Source organism: Dipteris shenzhenensis, chromosome 6 (genome assembly GCF_047967505.1).
Source record: "Dipteris shenzhenensis isolate YYH24624 ecotype China chromosome 6, Dip_SZ_1.0, whole genome shotgun sequence".
In the NCBI taxonomy this organism is placed as follows: domain Eukaryota; kingdom Viridiplantae; phylum Streptophyta; class Polypodiopsida; order Gleicheniales; family Dipteridaceae; genus Dipteris; species Dipteris shenzhenensis.
In genome coordinates this window covers 4,271,546-4,291,918 of record NC_141601.1, presented here as the reverse complement: position 1 = coordinate 4,291,918, position 20,373 = coordinate 4,271,546, and the positions used below count along the sequence as shown (strand labels likewise).

Genomic DNA, 20,373 nt, shown 5'->3' with positions numbered 1-20,373 from the left:
GAGCTACACACCAGAAGACCTTTTAGGTCTTTTCTTTTTCCTTGGGCAATCTCTGGCGAAATGCTCAGGAATCCTACATATCCTACATTGGTCCTGTCTCCCTGCTACCTCTATCCTCTGTCTGAAGAAGGAGCCACCAGGGGGCTGAAGCATGATACAGTCATCTGTCATGTTAGGGTCAGAAACAATGACCCTGACTCAGGGCACCCCATCAGATCCGACCGCCTCTGCTGTCGGAAAGGGCATGCCAGGAAGGGGGGGGATCTCTGTGAACAAACCGAACATAGCTCCAATAGAGCCAAGGAGTCAGTGGTATATCTGTGGGAGGCCAGGGAATCTGGTGAAAAGAGAAGTGACCCGATTATCCTCCTCCACAGGATCAAAACCCAAAGAAAAGGGCATCAAGAATATCCTCTGAGAGCTAAGTGCCAAGGGACTGGCCTTGAGCACTGTAGCAACTGAATCCGGAGAGTCAAAGACCACCTGGAAGAAACCTCAACCGAGCAAGTGAACATCTGCCAAGTGACTTGCGAGATCTCCAGGTAACGTTGACATCATCCAGTCCCTTGCTTGTAATCTGGAAGGAAGGGACCCATGGATACGTGTGAAAAGAGAAGTGGAACACTCGTCTTTCTTGAGCTGCAGCAACTCATCTTTTGTAAGATAAAAGTTTTCGCGGGCCAGTGGAAGAGGATGATGATTGACTCAATGGGGATCCATTCATTGATCAGGGTGGTGAGGCCGACTCGAACACTATTCAACTCCGTCCGACCAAAAAAATGCTGCTAAGATAAGGCTATGATGAGAAGGAAGGAAGCTAGAAAAGGGGCAGCAAGCTAGTAGGTCGAGGAGGAGCAACAAGCTCCAGTCCTTGCCCGTTTGTGTACATACATACCGAATAAATGATTATTGGGGTTTGAGGATTCCTTGTTTTCTTGATTCTCGTCTTCATTGTTGGAGCACTCTTGTTTTAACCTTATGTTGACCAAACTTTTCTTGTAACAATCTGTGGCATGATGCCTAGGCTTGTAGTAGTAATGGCAAGTGCTTGTGTTTTTATGACTACTCTGCACATCTTCACCACCACTAGAAGACTTGTCTTGTGCTGACGGCTTTGGATCCAGTGATGTGTTCCTTCTGTTTTACATGAGAATCCACCTATTGAAGACGGCCTATTTGCATTTGTGACCCTTTCAATTAATTAATTTGAATTGCGTCACCCTTAATGTCAATTAAGCTAAGCTATCTAAGCTTTAATCTAATTATTAACCTAAGCTATTCACTCCTCCCTCAACCCTTGCCATCTCCTTGTACCTTCACCTCCTCCCTCGCAGCGCCCGCTCTCTGCCTCTCCTCCAGTGTGCCTCTCCCCTTTCCAAACTCTCACCATCGGCTCTGCCCTCCCTTGCTCATCCTCTCCCCACCTCATCCTTCCTCACCTCTACAGCCGTCTCTCAGCATCGCCTTCCTCACCTCTTCAGCCGTCTCCTCTCGTGGCTCTAGACCATTGATTACCTTGCATTCTGAGACTATACTGTGTGAATGTTAACAGAGAACCAGCCACTAGAGAGCAAAGGAGAACCAGCCAGGAGAACACTCGAGGTAGAAATGAACCTTATAGAACGAGAAATCACTAAAACAAGCATAACTTTTTCTCCCCCATCCCCTTTGTTTTTTCAATGTGGCCCAAGGGAGGTTCTTGCATTTCGAACCTATGACAGTGGTGAGCTGCTAGCTCCTCTCCTTATGAGATTGTTCATGACATATTGTAGGCATTGTTGATGGAAACCTCACTTTAGTAAGCTTTCTTCTCCTATGCTGATTACGATGTGCAATGGGTTGATTCCTAGTCAAGGTCATGATGCTAGGTATGGGATGCAACATTGATGCAGCCTCAATATGTCCAGCACTAGTTTGACATGATGAATGTACTTTTGTAAATGATATCATTCAAAAAACCAACAAGTAACGGAAAAGAAGTAGCTGAACTGTCTTCAATAGGCCCCCCTGCGATAGAAAATGCCCCTATTAATTAATTACTCGCGGAAAGCAGCAGGCAGGTCTATGATTAAGCTAAGGGAGAAATTTTGTGTGAGGCCCGATTAAGCTAAGCGATGCTGGCCAAAATAATTGTTGGGAAATTGAGAAAGTTCTTAGAAGTCTAGAATGCCCAAAATCGTCAAAAATCCAAAAGGTTCGTAGCACCGCCTTGAGCGAGTATATGAGGGGGAGGGAGGGGGACTTGAGGGAGGGGGAGGGGGAGGGGGACTTGAGGGAGAGTTCCCGTCTAGTAATGAGTGACCTGCCTCCAATACCATAGGAGTCCTTTCCTTAAGGCCAAACTTCCATTAAGTCTACACTTAGGAGAGAATTCTATCCAAGAACGATGAACATGATCCCTCTGCTAATGTTTATAAGCAAGGCTCCACTGTAATAGCACATAACCCTCAATATGAGGGTTAAGTTATAAATAGCCTACTATTCTCAAAATAGCAGATATTTTCCTAGAATAGCTCCGTCTTCCTTAGGAGGATAAGCTATAAATAGCTAATATCCTCAAAATCGCCAAATCTTTTCCTAAGATAGCTCCAATTTCCTTGGATAATCCCTCCTTGAGGGATCTAGACCTCATGTGATGTTAGCTCTAGTCTAAACCTTTGCTTATACTACGATTGTATATTATGCTCTAGTCTAAACCTTGCTTATACTACGATAGTGTCCCTACATCAAGGTAATCTTGGATACATCTGGTCAACCTTGAGTAGCCGTAAAGGGCTAACAAACCTTGCCAATACCTCCTAAACCTAGGTTAATACATAACCTTCGTTTACTAACTAGGGTTAGTTTGGGACATAACACCAACTACCTTGGTCTTGAAGTGCAAGATCTTTGTGAAGGGACACCCTTGAGCTTCTCTACTATGAATTTCAGGTTGACAAAGTCACCTCGAACAATCCAAGAATCCATATGCAATAGAGTGAGCTAGTGTTAGAAGGGGCACCTTTGCTAGACGCGAGCAGGTGCACAGACATTTTAGGAGATTGATATTAAAATCCCCGACAATAAGCACAATCCAAACTACTCAGCCTCCAATTAACTGACAATCAACAGCTGAGGTTCATCCCACCAAGACACATACTCAACTAGTATAGTCATCGATCATAAAGCAAATAGTGCTTTTATCCAAGAGGAGACACTGGTGTCTTCATGACTTTGTCATGGACAACATTAGCTCTTGAATCAAAATATCAATGATACGACCAGCAAGAACTCCTGTGATTGTTGAGCCGGGTGGTGTAGAATTGCAAAGGGGCCACCTTGAGGCACATTTGGGAACCAAGTCCACAAGTCTTGCTCCCACTACACCTAAGAAAGAGGCCTGATTTCCCATAACCAAATCCACCATGTAGGATTCGAAATGCTCTCTCCATCATTCTCTGGTCCAAGAGTTTTATTTTGTGGTCAATGATGAGCATAATCTTTTGGATACACGTCTCAAAAGAAGATGAGAATCAGGGGTTGGAGAAGACCCGGGGTCTTGTAATAATTCGAAGGTCTAGGCCCTATCAATCTCAGCTCTCCAACACATCACTCCTTAAAACACCTAAATAATGCTTAACATGTATTTCTGAAGGTGCCTCCAACAAAACTCTCAGAACAACAAAAATATGAGTTTCTACGATTGGATATATTCTAGTGTTACAAAGGTATATTTCTGAAGGTGTCTCACACTCCACCATATGCCTGTAATGTTGTCGGTAAGCAAGCCTAACCTGCCCTCTTAAGTGTACTGCCGCAAGTTGTCCAAGATATGCCAAGGGAAAAATATGAGTTTCTACGATTGGATATATTCTAGTGTTACAAAGGTATATTTCTAAAGGTGTCTGACAATGCACCATATGCCTATCAATGTTGTCGGTTAGCAAGCCTAACCTGCCCTCTTAAGTGTACTGCCGCTAGGCCAATTACAATTCCAAGTTGTCCAAGATATGCCAAGGGAAAAATATGAGTTTCTATGATTGGATATATTCTAGTGTTACAAAGGTATATTTCTGAAGGTGTCTCACACTCCACCATATGCCTGTCAATGTTGTTGGTTAACAAGCCTAACCTGCCCTCTTAAGTGTACTGCCGCTAGGCCTATTGCTAGCTTCCCTCTGGGTGTAGACAAATGTCATGGATGAGATAAAATTTCCAGCCAATATTGTTGAAGAGGGTGGCGAGAAAGAAAGAGACGAAGCAAGAAATAGAGTGAGGAAGCAAGAAGAGAGAGAGAAAGAGAGAGGAAGAGAGTTTAAGGCTGCAAGATATTTTGCATGAGCTGCTTCCAAGGTTCGTCCCTTGAAGTGAATATTTGAATGAGAAGCTTGCAAAGGAGGGTAGGACTGTGCATCTTTGATGAATGAGGTCCACCTACCTCAGCTAGTGGTCAGATCATAGTATTCCAAGCGACGTAGGATATGGCTCACTTGTGCCATCCTATCATCACTTGGTCCACCCACCTCAGCTAGTGGTCAGATCATAGTATTCCAAGCGACTTAGGATATGGCATCAATTGTGCCATCCTATCATATGAAGAAAGAAAGCTGAGAATCGTGGTAACCAAGGCACAATGTAGCTCTCCCAAGTAATTCTGGCATATGCCTTCTCAAAAGCCAAGCATATTGGCACTTCTCTACTGAGTCATTGCTCCTCAGTCATTCCTCCCCCTCATATCTATTTTGTGCCCACCCTCCTTGCCTCTCATCTTTGCTGCCTTTCCCCTTATGCTGTTCCTTCCTTTGCTCTCTAATGGTCAAAGTTCAACAAAATTTTCTTTGTTTCTCACCCTACTGTCAACCGTGGTTGCATGCTATGGCTCAATTAAAGATCCTTCTATGAGTATGCATCCCCTATGAACCTTTTTTAATTGTGTTGCATGCTATGGCTCAATTAAAGATCCTTCTATGAGTATGCATCCCCTATGAACCTTTTTTAATTGGCGACTCGAGCTTTGTACATTAAGCAACTCAAATGTTCATTATGTGCAAAAGAAAGAAGTTGGTCACTCTTTGATCACCCTATATTACACCATCTGGTTTGTGCAATAAATCAAAATGAAGATCCCCCTAGGAGCTTCAAGCTAGATGCAATTACCAACCCAAATTTTCAGCCTCTGCTACAAACTGATTTTGTCACTTTTTGGGTTGCTTGTATCTCAGTGTTTTGTTGCTCGCTATAGCTCAAAGGAAAGCTCTATCCTATATGGAACCCTCAAGGCATCTTTTCAGTGTTAAATTAATCTAGATACAGCAAGCATCTCTGGATTTTAACTAACCAAAATTGACATTTTTTGGAATACTTGTTTTTTAATGTACCTTTTGGCCTCTTCTTCCATGTATTCACATCTCCTTGAAATAAGCTAGACAGGTTGTGAGCACTCCTTCATCCTTATTCTTTTAGTCTCTTTGTTACTTTCACTCTTTTTCAACCTTCCACTTTCATTTTGTCTCACTTTCTCGTTTTCTTATCCTATCCCCTCTTTTTGTTGTCTTTGTTCCTCAATCATCCTCCTGCTCCTCTTTCTCCACGTTCTTTAGGGATCGGTGTGTTTCTTCTTATGGATTTCAAGAGTAGAGGATTCTCCCAACAGCAATTGCTCCCCATACCCCCCAGATTTGAAATTCAAAAATTTTCAGGGAATAAGATAGTCCAATGATTTGTATGTAAGGTTGAACTCTATTGTCCTACAGATGTGCAGGTACAAAGTAGAGGACATATTGCAGCTCAGAAAGGGCTATGATTCTTCATTCTATGTTATGAAAGGATATTTAATGGGTTTGTTTTCTACGTACTTAATTTTTGGGTTTCCTTAGATGATGTGGCCCATTGATTTCTATTGCAGGTTTTGTTTCTGAGTTTATTTGTTGGTGCCTTATTATTTCGGGTGAAAAGTGTTCCAAACCAAAGTAATATGAATCTTTTCCGGACTGCCTTCTTTGTATCGGTGTTGAATATGACACTGTTCAATGTGGGGCAGCTTCCCACTTTGATGGATGAAAGAAATGTATACTACAAGCAGCAAGGGGCCCATTTTTTTCGTCCCATGTCTTACCTCATTGGAAAGATAGTTGGAAGTCTTCCTTTCTCGTTATGTGAGGTGAGTTTTAAACTTCAAGAAAGCAAAATGATTTACAAAATCATTTCAGGGATGTTTCATTGAATTCAGGTCTTATCACTCTAATTTTCTTGGGACATATTATTTATAGTTTCTCAGAGTTGATGGAATCTATTTGCAAAGGAGAAAGATATCAAAAGGTTTGATTGCAATTCAGAAAATTAGACTTAGAAAATGGGAGAGATACGTGCATGCTCCATGTGTGAGAGGGAAGCATGGCATAGAAACCAACCTTGAGGTTAAGGAAACATATGATCCCTTTAAGCAAGAGCATGTTAGTGGGGGCACAAAGAGTCTTGCAACCAGTAAAGCTGAAGACTTGCAAGTTTTCAATAGTAAGGGCTCGACACGGGGCATATGTTGTCAAAAAATGGGTTGTGTGACAAAAAGGAAAACCTGATAAGAATAAAACATGCAACTATTGATGCTTATTTGTGGGAGAAATTGCAAAAGTATTTTGGCATGTATGGCACATAAATAGTAGGTATGGCTGAGTGTATAGCTGGGGTACAGGGAGTTTGAAGCTTGTGAGACTTTCCCACTTTCCCTCACCTCCATCTTCCCACCCTGTATCTCGTCAGCAGATTCCTCATCTCAGAATTCTTTCAACAGCCCGTTTTTGGGGCTGTCCAGAGCCATCCAGGACACTAGCAGCCATTTTTGGGCTGTCCTAGACTTTGGCCTCTCCTCGGCAGGTTGCTCCTCACCACCTTCGTTTTGCCTCTCCACCCACGTTGCAGCTCACCCACTTCTTTTTTGCCTCTCCCCTGCCCTGGAACAGCGCATTCTCACCCTGCCTCAAATTTTGTCCTTCTGTTCTGGGTCAGTTTTCTTGACCATGCCAAGCCTAGAGCAGCCCACATTGGGCTGTTGTATCTAATAATCGGGTCCACCTCCCTTGCACTCATACACATACATTCACACACCCCTTGAGGCTGCCACTTCTTTTATTGATCTCAATGTTATGCTCAAGCCGAGATAACATGAGCTCGGAAGGGTCAGTCGGCATTAATTTCAAAGTGGCCAACATTTGTATCATATTTGGATTGCACCAATTAAGAAGTTTAATGTCAAGATCGTTGGTGAGGGTAGGTGGACGGAATCGGATGGAAAATCAGTTTTGAGGTGCTTTCGGGTGGTTTTTATTATCTTGGAAAGTTTTGGTGTGGAATTAAAGCAATCGGATAGCTGTGCACATAATAATTTGGACTAGGGAGGTCTATATGGCTTTGTGGATTTAGTTCGATTTAAGTTTAGTTTGTTCTCTTGAAATTTTAGTTATTTTGGGATTGCAGTTATTCTCTTGTATAGGGAAAGAGAATTTGGCAAATTAGAGCTTTATAATTGGAGTATGTATGTATAGCAGTGAGTATTGGATTTGGGTTATATAGTTTGTGATCTGAGCTTTGGATAGCGTGTGTCATCAGGGGGAAAAAAACCCAACCCAAGCAGGGATAAGTTCTTAGACTCTTGATTTGAGACTCTTTGGATAAAGGCAAAGTGATTGCACTGGATGTTGAGAAAGAAGCCTCACGGGTGGCTCCCGTAGGATAGTCTGGTTGAGGTGGCTCCCGTAGGATAGTCTGGTTGAATAGTAGGTGTCGCACCCTATGGCCCTTACTTTGACTGGTAGGATTGCTTGTTAGAGGATGCATGGAACAAATAATACCTAGGAGTTATAGGCTAAAGTAGGACAATCTGAGCTGAGAAGGATGTTCAAAATTTAACTGTGAGACCATCTAGAGAGGAGAAGGGAAGTCACCTATGGAACCTGAAACCCTTAACATAGGGAAGTCTGTGAAGGCTAAAATACCAAATATTACCAATTATAGATTGGAAAAGTATTTTGGTTGGATGACATACCATAGTTTGGATGTCATTGAAGGCTGGTTGTACAAATGGGACGACCTCATGAAGGATTGTCTCTCCTTCCCTATGCCAAAGGATGAAAATAACCTATAGTAGGATGCGGAGAAGATGTCTAGCCAATGGACTTGTGTATCCTGAATATGATCTACTCCTTGAGACCAGTAAGGGGAATAGTTGTATCAATATGCATGATGCATCTACAAATGCCTCGTAGATCTTGAGTGATAGCCTTGTGCTTGAGTAAGGGCAGCTCTCTAAATACTCTCCAAGGAGCCATAGTGAAGGCATGTCACCTCTCCCATCTAGACGCTGACACATGGAAAACATAATGGATCTTGGAGGTACTGGGTAGCTCCAACTGATATGCTACCTCTCCAACCTTGCGAATGATCCTGTAAGGACCGTTATACCTATAAGCAAGATTTGTGTTGTAATTGCCTTTTAGCGAGGTATAACAGTTCTTAGGGAGACGTAAATGCACATAATCTCCCTCTTTGAAAGACAAATATCTCTTGCGTTCATCCGCATATTTCTTGTGCTTGGCTTGGGCATCCTGCATGTTCTTTTTTGCCAACTCTAGAAGGGCATCCATCCTCTCCAAGTCATTCCGTGCTTGCATATTTTTTACAGCCATGTTAGCAATTGAAGAAGGCATCCCTACCTTGCATCCATACATTGCCTCAAACGGGCTCATGCCAATGGAGGGATGTTGGGTACTGTTGTAGCAAAAACCAGCAATTGCCAACCATTTATCCCAAGACTTTTGAGTATCATGACAAAAGTGCCTCAAATATTCCTCCACCCATTTGTTCACCCTTTCCAACTGTCCATTAGTCTCAGGATGGTAAGTAGTGCTAGGAGTCAATAACGTACCCACTGCTGTATATAACTCTTGCCAAAAGTGACTTATAAATTTTGCATCTCTGTCATTGACAATTTCCTGAGGGAGACCATGATGCTTAAAGACATGCTTAATGAATTGCCAAGCAACCTGCGATGCTGAATACCGGGTCTTAGTGGATATGAAATGGGCTTGTTTTGTCATCCTATCCACCACGACAAAGATGTTGTCCCATCCCCTCTCTATGGAAGACAATCCTGTGATGAAATCCATTGCTATGTGCATCCATTTGCCCTCTGGAATGGGTAATGGCTGCAAAAGACCTGCGGTAACTGGCTGTCCACTTTATTCTATTAGCAAGGCAAGCATTCAGCCACGTATTTAACCACATCCCTCCACATGCCTTCCCAGGTAAAGCTTTGCTTGATTCTTTCGTATGTTTTAGTGACACCCATATGTCCAGCCATGGGAGAGGAGTGCATTTCTTGCAAAACCAGCTATCTATATTTTGAGTCTGGCACTAAATAAATTGTGTCCTGGCACCACAACAGCCCATTATGCAATTTGAATTCCGGATGACCCTGACTAAAGGCTTTTGCAAATCTGAAAATATGGGAGTTGCCTTAGAAATCTGCATATACTCTTCTTGAATGCCATGAATCCACTCCTGATATATGGTAGAGATAGCAGACAAATTGCAAGCCCACATCGTGGACAAGGCATCTGCAACCACATTTTCCTCCCTTTTCTGTACTAAAATCATAGGATTGGACTGCAGCCAACCATCTCTTCTGCTTATAGGATAAATTTGGCTGGGTGAGGAAGAATATGAGTGTCCTATAATCTGTTTTCACCTTAATTTTACTCCCGTACAAATAGTGGTGCCATTTCTTAAAAGCATGCAAGATAGCCAACATCTCCTGATCATAAACATGGTAATTGAGTTCTTTGGCATCAAACTTCCTGCTTTCAAAGGCTATTATCCCGTGTTCCTGCCTCAAAACAGCCCCCAATCCTTTGCCACTGGCATCTGCCTCCACAATGAACGGACACGAAAAATCAGGGCATACCAAGACAGGTGCATGAATGAGAGCAAATTTCAGGTCTTCAAAGCTGCATTGTGCTTCCTTTGACCATCGAAAAGCATCCTTCTTCAAGAGGTCAGTAAGAGGAGCTGCCCTCTTGGAAAATTTGCGAATAAAGCGCCTGTAGAAGGAAGCAAGACCTAAAAATCCTTTCAACTGGGTGGGATTTTGTGGCTGTGGCCAATCTTTGATGCGTTTCACCTTTGCGGGATCCACCCGAATGCCATGTCTACTCACAACCTCATAACCTATGCGCAAGAAAATTTATTTCATCGACCAATAATAATGCCACCCCAAACCATACTCAAAAATGATTTAGAGAAAATGTAGCAGCCCCTCACATTCAAGAACTTGGCCACTCTATTCCTACCTTCTTGAGAATCACCAAGTAAAGTTTCTTCATAGCTCAATATAATGTATGCTCTCCACCCATATATGTGGTGAAATCTCTCATGGGATTTGGTCCCCTCTAATCATAGAATGCAACACACACACCCTCAGAGACACCATATGTCCTATAGGTATCCATGTTAAGCCTAGGGTCTCCCCCATGTACAAGCATCCTCTGTACCAATGAGAAAGCCAACTGACTTGTTCCAGCTGATTTTGGCAATTGAAGACCAAGCAATACATCCTAGATAAGAGTGTCACCCTCTGCGGATCCCTCTGCAAATAAGGCCATACCATCTGCAAATTCAGAGTCCAGAGTCCTCATATTGTGGGATGTACCACCTTGGACCATGTTTTCTTATCTAAGCAATAATGAGGAGGAAAACAAACAGTGATATATATATTTATTGCATTTTCTGGATTTTTTGAAAGTTTTATATTTTGCACCACTGCTTCTTTCACTAGCGTGTACATGATCTGCGAGTCCCCTTAGCAATGCATCTGGGAGTTGAGCCTCTATAGGCTCGAGATAAAGGGGAAGTCAAGACCTAGACATGCCTACCAAAACAATCTTTGGCACAATGGGATGAGACAGGGATACCCTTTCTCATCAATCCAACTTTTCATTTTATATCAACAGGTCACACACTTCAGTCATGGATGATGCCACCTGAGGAAGTGGATCCTCTGGCATACTTGGATGCATTGCAAACATCCTGTAGTAATAGCTAGCTGTCAGGCAATCTCTTTAAGACTAATTTCATGGTATTTGATTGATCTTACCCTGGGTTACATGGCTTCTGGTGAGACACAGATGATGTTACACCTTGTGAGGAGTGGAGGTTGTAGAACCCAAAGTCAGTATGATTCGGCCAAGACTATCTCATTGATAGTAAGGGGGAGGTCAATGGTGGCATGAAGCTAGTGTACGACGATATCTATGAGTGGAGATTGCAGAGCCCATAGTGAATATGTTTCATCCAAGAGTATCTCATAAATGGTAAAGGCTGGCATTAAGCTAGTGTAAGTCACAAGGGACATCCATTTATAGGCATCTGTGCTACTCATTTTAAATGGAAAAGTTGAACAGAGCCAAGGTGACTAGAACCAAAACAATTTGTGCGAATTGCAGCCTCCAAGGAAAATTTATTGGCTGTGCAAATTTACATTGTTTCAATTTGTGGCTAACTTCTATTACCCATCCTATTTATTGAAAAAGAACTGGTATTTCTGATGCTACAGGGAACGTTGTGGACTCTTATAGTGTATTTCTTTACTGGTATGAGCGTCGCAAATGGAGGTTGGCACTTTTTTGTGTACTACATAGTGATTATTTTAACACTTTTGCATGGAGCATCCATGGTACGATTTTTCAGTTTCTTTGCTCCTGATAAGGAAAAGGCAGGGATTCTGATAGGTATGTATATTCATTGCATACTTATCCAAATGTTGCAATTTTGAGGTTCTTCCTTCGTAATGTATCATGAATGTATCAGTAAATCGTGTACTAGTGGCTTGATTGTGATTTGAATTACATACGTTGTAAGCCTTGAGGTCTCCTTAGTGATTAAAATCAATTTTCTTGCACTGTTTGTGGTCTGGTTAGGGATAATATGTCATACAAATTATTATTTTTTGTACGTTCTATTGTGCAGGTCTAGTAGTGGCTTTATTCATACTGTTTGCTGGCTTCTTGATACCACGCTTTAAAGTTCACAACTACTGGATCTGGATGTATTACATGGATCCATTGCAATGGGCAATTACAGCATTAATGATCAATGAGTACAACTCTGCTGACTACAGTCAGTTATGCAAGGACGTCCCTAATCTGGCTGAAATTCCACAATGTGTTGGCAGATCAAACGATACTGTTGGCCATGCATTTCTGGCAAAGGGCCAGTTTTACACTAGTAATCATTGGATAGCTGTTTCTATTGCGATGTTATTAGCATGGGTGCTGCTATGGAGTATTCTCACATATTTTGCTTTATCAAAAATAAGGCATGCTAAAGTACTGAGAGCAGGAAAACCAATAAAGACAGAGGTACATTACTTCTTGGTCTCGTTTTGATCTACCTCTGCTATGTCCTATTAATAAACTATGGTTGTTTTTTATCATGTGTGGACCGCACTAATTTAAAGCAGTGTTAGGTTTTATGTGAGCAGCTGATTTCAGTAGAGAGATTACACCATATGATGGAAAAATGAGTCACACTATGATTGTATTATATTTTGAAATTTTGGTTGGACTAGAATAATTTTATGTCTATGAACAACTTTATGGGAATGCATTCACGGGGTGGCATAGTGAATGAGAGCACATTTTGTGAGGGCACTTTCATAATCAAGCAGGTGTCCTACCATTTTTTCTTTTTTAAGCAAGGTACTTCTATATGAATGAATCAAGATAATATGTCAACTAATTTTATGTGAAAGCATTGACAGATAAATATAAGTGGAACTTCTTTGTTTGTAATTCCTTGTAAACCTAGACCTTTCCTGCCCTCCAATTTCTCTAAAAATTATATCGTGCAAAAAAAAAAATCAGTTCATTTGTAGCAAGGTGAGAAGTCTGCACATACAATTGAACTCCTTGCTGTGTGAACAGCCTACACATGTAACTTGACTCGGTTATTTACACATACGATTTGTGCTTATTTGGATCCTGGGTTATAATGCCCAGTGATTGCATGCTCCTGGTAAACCATCTGAACTTTTTGGGAATGGGGAGCATTTCTGTCTAGGTGGTGCCTCATGCACCCATGCAGCCCTTGCCTCACATGTGTTCATGCCTGTAGCACAGTTATTACTTGTTTTCATCATTGGCACAAGTTGTTACACTCAAGTTGAGGCAACATGACCTTGGAAGGGTCAGTCGACATTTTCCTTTAAAGGATCAATGTTTGTATTATATTTGTTCGGGCTTTACGGAAATGATAAAAAAGGAATTAAGGTCAAGGTCCTTGGTGAGGGTGACATGGCACAAGACTAGGTGGATCTAAGGCTAAGGGGTCTAAATGCATTAAATGTGCCAAGGGGCAAATGATTTCAATGTTATCCCAAGAGAGCGGTAAATGATGCATTGAGGAGAGGCCCTCAAATGTAGACATGTGGCATACTAGATCCATCTAGGGAATTTTGGGGCTTGGTGGAATTTGCAAGCTTGAGCCTTCTCGTTGTTGATTTTTTTTTTGAGGTTTTGCTACCACCGAGGTTGGCTGGGAGGAAATTGTGTGTGCTTGCCCCGTGATAGATTGTGTATTTCATCTGTGAACTGAGCAAAGGATTGAGAGCGTAAGATTTTGGTATCAGAGCGGAAGCGTGGTGATCAGAAAAGAGGGATGAAGGTTTGGACAAACGATGCACGGAACATCAGGCTGTGCTGAATTTTGGTTGGCAAGCCTGTCGCTCAGCTTCTTCGTTTAGCCTTAGCAAGCTACAGCCATGAGGCAATTAGAGGAGCAAGTCGAGGCTTACTACAAGCCTTTCAACTACGAGGACTACATCAACTTCAGAGTTACCAGCTGCGCAGGCCTCGACGCCCTCAGCCTCTATATAAGGATCTTAGTGGTCTGCTGCTACTACGAAGCAAGGACGACGAGTAGAGAGTAGTTAAGCCCAGGGCTGATGCCTTTGTCGTGAATGTGGGCGATGTCATGAAGAGGATTTGTTCTTGATCGCGCACGGACTGGGAGAAGCTTGTGATTCTTGAGGCGTTGTTGTAAGGCCAGATAGGATTTACGGGGGCTCACGGAGTCTCGAACAGGGTCGGCGCAATTAATTTCTTGTTGTTTGGATTGAGTGACGCACGTGAAGGGTCATGGATTGCTGCCTTCAGGGCTCCTAGGCATTACAGGAGTTGGGTGTGAAAAAAAAAAACGATCGTTCAACTATTGCACATAACGTGCACTCTACGAGATGGCGTCGTGACTGGCTAGACTAGGAATGTAACTGGGATTTAGAGAGGCACTGCGCTTGGTCGTGAGCTCGTGGGAAGGGGTAGACAGTCCCGCATGTTCATGGTCTAGGCATCGTTGCAGTTTCTGGGGTGGTTGCAGGACAGATTATAAATACAGAAAAGATTGGGAGTAGCACAGGGACAAATTGATCTCTTCACGTAGCAGAAATATGACAAGGGAGCTTTCATTGCCTTTTAAGTTTTGTTGGGGTATATGCTAGTTTATTTGCCCTCAGTGTTTGAGTTATTTGGGATTGTAGATATTTCCCTACATCTGTTTGGACACCTTTTGTGGTTATGAGATTGAAAAGCAGTTTGTAAATACAATTTTAGGCCGTGTTTTATTTATTAAAAAAAGAAGAAGCTCCAATCGACTTAAATGGAAGTTGAAGAAGAAGCTTCTAGGGTGGATCCCGTAGAGTTGGGAGTTCGGCCGACCCCGCAGGTGTCACGTCCAGCAGGCCATACACTATCTGGTAGAATAGCATTATTGGAGGATGCCTTGCAATAGATTTTAGCGCAACAATTACAAGAAAATGTAGGGCAATCTGAGCTCACGAAAATGGTTCATAGTATGTCCACCAGACCATCTTGTGAAGAGAAAGGTAAAGCTCCAATGGAGCCTGAATCCAGTGTTCAAACAGTCGAGCCTAGGAGGGCTAAGGTGCCTATTATTGCCAATTATAGGCCAGAAAAGTATTCTGGTCGGATGTCTGACTGTAGTTCCGATATCATAGAGACTTGGTTACACAAATGGGACGAGGCCTTCGCCATTTGTGAAATCAAGAATGATATGAAGAAAATCTGCGAGGCCACCCATATGTTTAATGAGGCAGCGGATCGGTGGTGGATAAAACAGCAGAAAGATGGAGTGGCATCCACTACTTGTGAGGGGTTTAAAAAAAGAATTTAGAAAACACTCAGTATCGAAACCTTCGTCGGAGAAATTTATCAGTGATGGAATACACTGATAAGTTCAGAGAAAGTGTAATGAAAGTTTATGAATCTCTACCTCAGTCAATCTAGGTAAAAGATTTTATCTTTGGACTGAATGATCGGATCAAGATGGAAGTTCGGGCTAAGTATGCGAACACGCTAGATGAAGCAATTGCCATAGCCCTGAACTATGAGGATGTAAAAGGGAACAGACCAAGTGGGTTTGTGCAAGTTGGGACTCGGTATGAGTATCCGAAGAAAATTGGGTTTAAGAAGAAGTGGATTAGCAAAGGGAGTGCCTCACAGCCTAGTGGTCAAGCCAAGCATGCGAAGCCAGTTGAGACTCCTAAACCAAGTACCACCATTGGAATGAAAAGAAAAGTAATACCAATAGCAGCCCGGGCTTGGTCGAAGTCTTCTTTGAACATAGAGCAAAGAGAAAAAGTGAGGAGAGAAGGCTTGTGTTTTGGATGCCTTTAGCCTCATCAGTGGAAAGATTGTCCACGAAACAAGGATCGTCGGATCGCTGAGATGGTGATGTCAGAATGCGACGTGAAAATGGAGGGAAGTCCCAGAGCAGAACAGATGCAGATTCCGCTAGTGGGATCTTCTCAAAGGTCAGTACCTGTTTTGTTATGTGTGTCTGTTGCTAAGCTAGTAACAAGTGCACCTGATAATGTCCTGTCAAAGCCCGCAGCAACAGGGTATACAGCCTTTAACGATACGGAGTTAATTAAGATGAAGGAGCAAGTAGCTAATCATGACATAATTGTGTTGTTTGATTGTGCATCAACGCACAATGTAATTAACTCCAAGCTTGTAAAGAGGCTGAAATTAAAGACTAGCCCATCTGACTATGCATATACAGTCAAAATGGCAGACGGAAGTTCAACTGAAGTATGGGACCAAAGGGTTACCCAGTTGAAACTTCGAATTCAGGACTATGCTGAGAAGCTTGATTTTGAAATAACAAAGCTTGCTCACACAGACATAGCCCTGGGTAAGGCTTGGCATTCTAGGAAGAATCCAGCCATAGATTGGAAAAAGCACATTTATCAATTTAAGATGAATGATGTGCTGTATGTCTTACGAGGTGAAAAAGATATACTTCAAGGACCGTTGGTTTTCATAATGGAAGTTCGAAAAGCTCAAGAAGAGTTTTTGTTTCTTTGTACAGCATCGGTAGAGCCGATTGATGGTTCTTCGGCTAGCACTGATGTTACCCAAAATGGAGAGATGGCCAAGCTGGCTAATCAAATAGCAGAGGAGTTCTCTGATTGTTTTAGGGATGAGTTACCTTATGGGTTACCTCCAGAGCAGAATGTTCAGCATAATATTGAACTATTTCCGGGGGCAGAACCTGTAAGTAGACCTCCCTATAGGTTAAGTTTTATCGAAGAAGCGGAGGTACGAAGACAACTGGAAGAATACCTCAAGCTGGGGTAGATCAATCCAGTTTCTCACCTTTTGCTTCACCAGTGATATTAAAAAAAAAGAAAGATGATACTTTTCGCCTCTGTATAGATTACAAAGCATTGAATAATATCACTATTAAACACAGGTATCCGATGGCTCGGATCAATGATTTGCTAGATGCGTTACATGGGGCCGTAATTTTCAGTAAGATAGATCTTAAATGTGGCTACCATCAGATCCGTATTACAGCCGAGGATGTACATAAAACCACTTTTAGAAGCAGGTTTGGACATTATGAGTTTTTGGTAATGCCGTTTGGACTTACCAATGCTCCAGCTACATTCGTCATGCTTATGAACGATTTACTACGTCCGTATATCGAGAAGTTTGTAGTACATTTTATTGACGATATTCTTGTGTTCAGCAAAAGTATTGCTGAGCATCACGAATACTTAAGAATAGTGTTCAATACTTTGAGGAAAGGCAGTCTTTATGTAAATAAAAAGAAAATTGTACTGTGTATGGTAAGACTTGAATATTTAGAATTCATTATTACTCCTAAGGAGGTAGAAATGGATCCAAAGAAAGTGGCTGCGATACTGTGACTTGGCCTATCCCTCAGAGTTTGAGCGCTTTGTGATCATTCTTGGGATTCGTCCAATTTTATCAAAGGCATATCAAAGGATATTCCGAAATAGTATCACCATTGACTGATCTGACCTCAAATAAAGTGCCTTTTATATGGGGACAGAATCAACAGGAAAGTTTTAACACCATAAAACAAGTTGTGGTCTGAGGACTAGTGTTAAAAATAGTTGATCCCCAAAAACCGTTTTTCCTTGAAACCGATACAAGTGACATTGCAGTAGGAGCAGTTCTCCTCCAAGAGGGAAGGCCTGTAGCCTTTGAAAGCAAGAAGCTTTCTCCCTCTCAATGAAATTGGCCAACTCATGAATTAGAGTTGTATGCTGTTGTCCATGCTCTGAAAACATGGAGACATTATTCGTATGGGTCAGAGTTTTATGTTGATGTTGATCATGACACTCTGAAACATTTTTGTAAGCAACCTGACTTCAGAGGCCGCCAAGCTAGGTGGGCAGAGCTCATGCAGGAGTTTAACTTGACGATTCGGTACCAAAGAGGGAAGGATAATAACGTTGCTGATGCGTTATCACGCATTATGCATAATATGAGTTTCACGGTATTAGAGAGTGCTCTAATGACCGAGATTAGAGAAACTCAAAAGGTGGACGAGTTCGTCCAGAGCCTTTGGCTTTAGGCTCATGTATTCAAACCCGGAAAAAAGGATGACCTGGCACCGAGAAAAGGCCAAACTTATGCAAGATATACCATAAGAGATGGTATGCTGAAAAGAAATGACAAGGTAGTAGTACCTAATCAGAATGATCTCAGGCAGAGAGTCATTCAACAATGCCATGATAGCCCATGTGTGGGACATCCAGGAGTCGAGAAAACGTATGATCTCGTGAAATGAGATTTCTTAAACGAGATTTCTTTTGGCAAAAAATGAAAAAACATATTCATGAATATGTGACACGTTGTTTTCCGTGTCAGGTAAGTAAGGCAGAGCGGGTGAAGCCACCCGGACTTTTACAACCTTTGGAAATACCACTAGGTAGGTGGGAGAGCATTTCCATGGACTTTATTGTTAGGTTTGCCTACGACACAAGGTGGAGTGCCTCGTAAGTGGTGGATTTGTTTATTAAACATATATTTCGTTTGCATGGATTACCCAAATCCATAGTGTCAGACAGGGATGTCAAATTTACCAGTCATTTTTGGACTGCAATGTTTGAGACACTAAGGACTAAGTTGGAAATGAGTAGTGGGGATAATCTAGAAACGGATGGTCAGACGGAAGAATCAACCAAATTTTAGAGGATATGCTTAGAGCATATGTGTCATTGAGACAACATACATGGGATAAGTGGTTGCCACTGTTGGAATTTGCCTACAATGATAAAAAACATTCCTCTACAGGATTCAGTCCATTTGAGCTGAACTATGGTTATAGACCAGCGAATCCAACTACAGTTGGAGTATCTCAGAAAGTGCCTAGTGCCGCAAACTTTGTGGTTCAGATGCGGGAGATGCTAGCACTTGCGAGAGCTAACATCTGCCAAGCTATGGATAGAGCTAAGGCGTATGCGGATGAAAACAAATCCGTTAGAGAATTTAAGGAAGGAGAAAAAGTTGTTCTCATAGTTCCTTTGTACTCTCTTTGATTGCAGGAGAGTGTGCTAAGTTATCACCCCGATATTGTGGGCCGTGGTTAATTCTAAAAAGAATAGGCAAGGTGGCCTATAAGTTAGAATTACCACAGAGTTGTAAGGTGCACCTAGTGTTTCATGTTTCTCATTTAAAGAAATTTTTGCATATAGGTGACTCACTAATCGAGGGTGTTGTTTTGTTTCAAGAGATAGAGGATAATGCAGGACACAAACCAACAAGAATCCTGGACCGAGGAACAATGCAAGTACGCAATCGGAAGATACCCACGGTGTTGGTTGCATGGCATGGTTTACCTCTATCAGAAGCTACCTGGGAATCCGTATACCAGTTACGGAGAGTGTTCCTAGACTTTATCATCGAGGACGCTGATGCCTGAAGAGGGAAGGAATGTTACACTCAAGTTGAGGCAACATGACCTTGGAAGGGTCAGTCGACATTTTCCTTTAAAGGATCAATGCTTGTATTATTTGTTCGGGCTTTACGGAAATGATAAAAAAGGAATTAAGGTCAAGGTCCTTGGTGAGGGTGACATGGCACAAGACTAGGTGGATCTAAGGCTAAGGGGTCTAAATGCATTAAATGTGCCAAGGGACAAATGATTTCAATGTTATCCCAAGAGAGGGGTAAATGATGCATTGAGGAGAGGCCCTCAAATGTAGACATGTAGCATACTAGATCCACCATCTAGGGAATTTTGGGGCTTGGTGGAATTAGCAAGCTTGAGCCTTCTCGTTGTTGATTTTTTTTTGAGGTTTTGCTACCACCGAGGTTGGCTGGGAGAAAATTGTGTGTGCCTGCCCCGTGATAGATTGTGTATTTGATCTGTGAACTGAGCAAAGGATTGAGAGCGTAAGACAAGTCAAAATAAACAATTAAAATATTTTCATTCGTTTGACACTATGTTCTTCCTTTGACATTATATTGTTCCTTTCTGACATGCAAACGTGAGATTATGAAGCCTTCTCACAAGAGCTTTAGTAAATCTTGTAACTAAAGCACCACTAGGAGGAGAACACGGTCTATCAAACTTTGAAGAATTCTAGTGATCGCTGCGAAAGCTCTAGTTCACATATGGGAATCATTTATCTTCATGCTATGGCCATAGGTTCTTTAACTCCAAAAGAGCTGAAATAATCAAGTAGAAATATGTGACACAGGTGTTGACTAGTCATTATCCAAGCAGATGACCAGACTTTGTGTGGTACATGACCAAACATTGTGCGGTACATGACTGGACTTCTGTGTGGTACAGACCAAGGACCAACATAGTCCCAATCCTGGAACTTTAGTGACAGATCTTGGTGATACAGCAAAGCGAGATGGAGACATCCGGCCCACCACGGGTCTCAATGGCCAACACCAAGGATTCGAAGATAGTACGCACATGGATGCTATCCTCCACATGTGAGTCTTGGCACCGGGTAGGACAACAGGTGGCGCCGCACAGAGTTACGATTACCGCCAA

At 42.2% G+C, this 20,373-nt stretch overlaps 1 protein-coding gene across 1 annotated transcript in view; it reads left to right on the top strand.

Annotated features, from left to right (window-relative positions):
* Positions 1-20,373, top strand: part of LOC147900661 (pleiotropic drug resistance protein 1-like) — a 77,053-nt gene that overhangs the window by 43,076 nt on the left and 13,604 nt on the right. The window contains exons 8-10 of the mRNA XM_087375523.1: positions 5,885-6,139; positions 11,585-11,759; positions 11,998-12,389. Coding sequence (XP_087231649.1) covers positions 5,885-6,139; positions 11,585-11,759; positions 11,998-12,389 — 822 coding nt within the window. The remainder of the gene's footprint in view (positions 1-5,884; positions 6,140-11,584; positions 11,760-11,997; positions 12,390-20,373) is intronic.